At 52.1% G+C, this 5,217-nt stretch overlaps 1 protein-coding gene across 1 annotated transcript; it reads right to left on the bottom strand.

Annotated features, from left to right (window-relative positions):
* Positions 1 to 308: 308 nt before the first annotated feature.
* On the bottom strand, positions 309 to 1,229 carry LOC309685813 (olfactory receptor 14J1-like; the record flags this gene model as incomplete). Its single annotated transcript, XM_082501525.1, has 1 exon — positions 309 to 1,229. The coding sequence occupies one exon, from the start codon at positions 1,227 to 1,229 to the stop codon at positions 309 to 311; it is 921 nt and encodes a 306-aa protein (XP_082357651.1).
* Positions 1,230 to 5,217: the final 3,988 nt, after the last annotated feature.

Here is a 5,217-nt window from a genome sequence, read left to right as displayed (position 1 = left end):
AGGGGGGTTGGACTAGATGATCTCCAGAGGTCCCTTCCAATCCTATGATTCTATGAGAGCATGAATGCTCATTTACACAGTCTGTGAATCTCACTAAGTCTGAAAGGTGCTTAGTTAGAAATATAAAAAGAAAAAAAATATTCTGGACAATATTATAAAAAGTACAAAAAGGCAAAAAAACCCAAAGACAACACATAAACTTTAAAAACAAAACAAAACAAAACAAACAAAAAAAAAAACACAAAAGATCAGCATGACCTAGAATGAGTTCTTCTTCACAGAAGAAGAAAGTTAAGTGCTTCTGAAAATCATCTGGTTATCAATTTCCAGAGGGCATCCTTCAGGTCCTGGTTCCTCATGCTGTAAATGAGGGGGTTCACTGATGGAGGAATCACTGAATACAGCACTGCAACCATAAGATTGAGAATTGGATAGGAGATAGAAGGGGGCTTCAGGTAGGCAAATACGGCAGTGCTGAGAAACAGGGAGACCACGGCCAGGTGAGGGAGGCACGTGGAAAAGGCTTTGTGCCGTCCCTGCTCCGAGGGGATCCTCAGCACGGCCCTCAAGATCTGCACATAGGACAGCACAATGAAAATAAAGCATGCAAATGCTAAACAACTACCAAACACAAGAAACCCAACTTCCCTGAGGTAGTCTGAATGTGAGCAGGAGATCTTTAGGATGTGGGGGATTTCACAGAAGAACTGGTCCAGGGCATTGCCCTGGCAGAGGGGCAGTGAAAATGTATTGGCCGTGTGCAGCACAGCATTGAGAAACCCACTGCCCCAGACAGCTGCTGCCATGTGGACACAAGCTCTGCTGCCCAGGAGGGTCCCGTAGTGCAGGGGTTGGCAGATGGCAACGTAGCGGTCATAGGACATGACGGTGAGAAGAGAAACCTCTGCTGTAGCACAGAAAAAGAAAAAATAGACCTGTGCAGCACATCCTGAGAATGAGATTGTCCGAGTGTCCCGCAGACAATTGGCCATGGCTTTGGGCACAGTGATGGAGATGGAGCCCAGGTCCAGGACAGAGAGGTTTAGGAAGAAGAAGTACATGGGGGTGTGGAGGCGGTGGTCGCAGGCGATGGCGGTGATGATGAGGCCGTTTCCCAGGAGGGCAGCCAGGCAGACGCCCAGGAAGAGCCAGAAGGTCAAGAGCTGCAGCTCCCGTGTGTCTGCGAATGCCAGGAGAAGGAAGTGGGTGATGGAGCTGCTGTTGGACATTTGTTCAGTGTGAGCATGGGCCACTATTGAAAGACGAGAACACATTGACAATATACGGCAGACTTCTCTGAGACAATCCTGTGATATTTCACAAAAAAAATCCCTCCACATTGATTTCTCTTTCTTTGTCATACTTTCATTCAGCTCCTTTTAGTGTGATCAGGTTTGTGCTGCTGAGGGCACTTCCTTTGAAGGGGCAGAAATCCTCCTCTTTCCCAGTGCTTTTAGCCTGAACACTGGTGAGCCCAAAGGGACAAAAAGGCTCTCTGTGCCTTAATGCAGAGTCAGGAGAGCTGCTCTGTCCACCAGTGACCTGCTGGTCACCAGGCAGGTACTCCTGATTACACCTATCTCCATGGGACAAATGACCCCCTAAAAATGTACTTGAAGAAAAAAAAATAAATGAAAGGGCTTTTGTGAGTGTGGGAGAGTCCAGTTTCAAAACCCATTTCTCTACACTGCTTTCTCTCTCCCTGTGCAGCTGAGCAGAGAGGGATGCAGAGGGTGGAGGGGCTCTCTGCTGCCTGGGGCTGTCCCTGCCAGGAGCTGTTGCTCTGTCCCCAGGTCTCCCCCTGCCAGTGCTCCCAGAGCCCATCCCACCCGCTGTGTGCTCAGCTCTGCCCTGCAGCCCCCTCCCAGCAGCAGGGCACTGCCCAGGGCCACCTCCCTCTGTGCGGGTCCGAAGGAGTGGAGCAGATCCAGCCTGATGCTGCAAGCAGAGGGGATGCTGGTGTTGTCTGTAGGTGGAGGAGTGGGTGAAGGCACTTGATGAGGTTTGTGGCAGATGTGCTGATCCCTCAGTGTCACAGTGACAGCTCCTTTCCCTTAGGAGACAGCTGAGAGCAGAGAGCCTGGAAAGGTCTCTGTCTTTAAGGTAGCCCCTGCCTTCACTTTCCTCTGAATAGCAGAAGGACCCTGCCCTGCCAGAGGTTGCTCCATAAACCCACATCTTTTCCCCACAGCACCGTGGGCGCTTCCAGGGCAGGCGCAGAGCTGACCCTGGCAGGCGGCAGAGTCCCTGCCCCGGCATACAGCCCCCGGGGTGCAGGGACCCTGCTGGCAAGGACAGCCCTGCCCACCCCTGCCTGCACACCTATCTTCAAACCCCAGAGCCGTCCCTGGGAGAAGGCAGCTGACCTTCATTGTCCCTCTGAAAATGCAGTGGGGCATCTCTGCTCTGAAGCACGTCCTCCTGCTCCAAACCAGAAAAGCCAGGAGAGCCGTCCTGACAGCTCCTATCAGCCATGGCATGTGCCAGGTGTAGGAGACACTGCCAGGAACTCACCTGCATTGCCCCACAGCCAGAGACTTACCATGGGAAAGGCTGTGAAGGGTTCTCCCCCGGTGCTCTCTCTCCTGTCCTCCTACCCCAGACCTCCTTTACCTCTCTCTCCCTTCTCTCTTCTGCCCTCGCTGCCTGCAGGCAGTGCCCTCAGCCCTGCTGCGCTGTGCAGAGGAGCTGCTCCTGGGCAGAGCTGTCTCTCTGCAGCGCTGCCCGCTTGCCAGGAGCTCCCTCCGTTCCAGCAGCCCAGCCCAGATCAGCAGCAGAGGACCAGCCCAGGGCAGCAGCTTTTCTGTCTCCTCTGGGCTCCCTGGAGATGTCCCTGGGGCTCCAGGGGAACCTGCTGGGAAACAAGCTGAAGACATCACTGATGGTTTCTCCCTCAGCTGGGGTGAGAAATTTCCATCCAGCAGTTTCAATTCTCAGTCAGAGAAAGAGTGAGGTCCAAGAATACTTTTTTTTTTGTTTTAGTATTAGAAAGAATACCCAGACAATGCCAGGGAGCAATCTCCTTTTCCTGTTAGAAGGGAAGGCATTAGCTGAGTCAATGGAGGTTTCTCAGCCTGGGTTTGTAGTCCCTGGGGCTCCAACAGGAGTTAGCTCCATCCCATGCCCACCACAAACTCCCAGCAGGAGGCATTCCTCTGGCCTCACTTCACAATAGCAAAAAATCTGCTTCTGCATGTGAGCTCCTGGTCTCAGCTCCCTTGTGAAGTAATGGAGAGGGAGGGCAGGAGGAAGATTTTTGGACACAGACACCTGGGGATATCTTTGGTGGCAGGAGTGACCAAGAGGCATGCTGGGAACTGAAAGCTCTAGTGGAGCAATTCAGAGAGACAGGGCAGCATCTGGGGGCATCTTGGTGGAGGCTGGTGGAAAATCCCTTTGGCCAACTTCAATGACACAAGGTGTCCACGTGGAGGACAAGTGCCCCTGTAACTCTTCCTTCTGTCCAGGGCAGCCCATAGAGGGATTCAGCTGACCAAATGGAGTCATGTGGCACAGGCAGAGCTCAGTCTCTCTCTTTCTCTTCTCCATCAGCTGTCTTTTCCGCATGTCCCTGGAGTACGATGGCAGTTGTCTCACGTGCATCCCTTCATTGCCTGACCTCATTCAGGGCAGCTGAACCTCAATTTAGTTTACAAATTCCGTCCTGTAGTGCTCAGGGAGGTGCCAGGGCTCTCCAGCACAACTGCATGTGCCTGACAGGGACAGCAGAGGTCCTGTACAGGAGCCCCGTTCCCATCCAGCCTGGCTGTGTGACAGGCATCACCCAGGGCATCTCAGACAGAGTGGGTGCCTTTGGGCCAGTGACTGAATCCCACCCCTGCAGTGGCACAAGCTCTGTCCCTTCTCTCTCCAGAGACACTTGGCAGCGCCTGAACAGCAAACACATCACACCAGGGCCTCCTCTCGTGTTCCTTCACTCTCAAACTATGCTGGATCTTCTCTCTTGAATTTTTTAGCTATCCCCTTGATGATACAATCATGGATCAGGCCAAAGGTTTTCACAGTGAGCCTGAATCACTGCATGTCCACACCAAGGACATTTTCAACATCATCTTGTTCATCTTGAGACCAGCTTGATCTCCAGCACAGAGCTTGCTCCCTTTGTGTGCACCTCATTTCTTCTTCACACTGCCATCTGCCACCCACTTCAGCATGTCTCTGCTCTGAAGCAAAGCCTTTGCACAGCTGAGGTCTTGGGGCCTTGGAAGCAGGTTTCCCTCTTGCGAGTCTGCTCTCAGCCCAAGTGTGCCAGAGCTGAGGTGCTGCAGCCCAGCCATGCCCCAGGGCCTTCAGCCTGGGCACAGAGAGGAGGGGCTGGAGCTGTGTGTGCCATCTCTTCATTGCACTTGGAGGGAAGAAGAGCTGAGGGGTGTTGGGGCATCTGCCATGACTGGGGTGCTGTGATGGGTGGGTACAGGATGATCAGGAGGGCAGAAATTTGAGAGAGGCTTGCCCTCAGGGTGAAGGACCTGCTTAGATTTGTGGAGCTCCTCTAGGTGATAAATAAACTGGGTGAACCCCTGTGTGTAAGGGTCAGAAAAGGGACCGGTAAGGGTTACATTGTGGTGGGAGACAACGAATCTATTTACATCACCTTGTGAACTTTAATTGCCCTGGCATTCACTGGAAGGGGACCATGACTGCATGCAAACTGTCCTGGAGGCTTCTCGAGAATATTGATCAAGACACAGCTTAGGACCCCAGTCTCTATAGCAGAGCTGCCCGATTGGCCAACAATGGTAATACTCATCTGCACCTGTTAATTCCAAAGAAGGTAGAGCTGGACATGGACGTTACAAGAATGTCAGTTTTGGCTATCGTGTCCATGAAATAGCAGGGTCTGTCCTCCCAAAAGGAAGGAGAATAGAAGAGTATAGATGCTAGACCTCAGAGGAGCAGCCTTTGGCCTAGTCTTGTGACTTTTAGTCAGAGAGCTGATGTGAGCAGCACAGAAGGGCAGCAGAGCTCAGTATACCTCATCTGCAAGGACAGCATCTGTCAAGTAGGAGAGTGTAGTCATACCAATAGTCAGAAAAAACGAGCCCAGCTGTCAGGAGAGGAGCTTGGGGAAACAGGAAATTCATGGGGAAGCTCCATAGAGAAAATGAAGCATGAGAGATGTGGATGCACGTGTTAAAACAAAGGAAGAATTTAGAAACACAGTTGGTTTTAGAAAAGCCACAGGTCCTATAGAGC

Source organism: Vanellus vanellus (assembly GCF_965231255.1).
Source record: "Vanellus vanellus genome assembly, contig: HAP1_SCAFFOLD_532, whole genome shotgun sequence".
Lineage (NCBI taxonomy): Eukaryota > Metazoa > Chordata > Aves > Charadriiformes > Charadriidae > Vanellus > Vanellus vanellus.
This window is presented reverse-complemented; position numbering and strand designations above follow the sequence as displayed.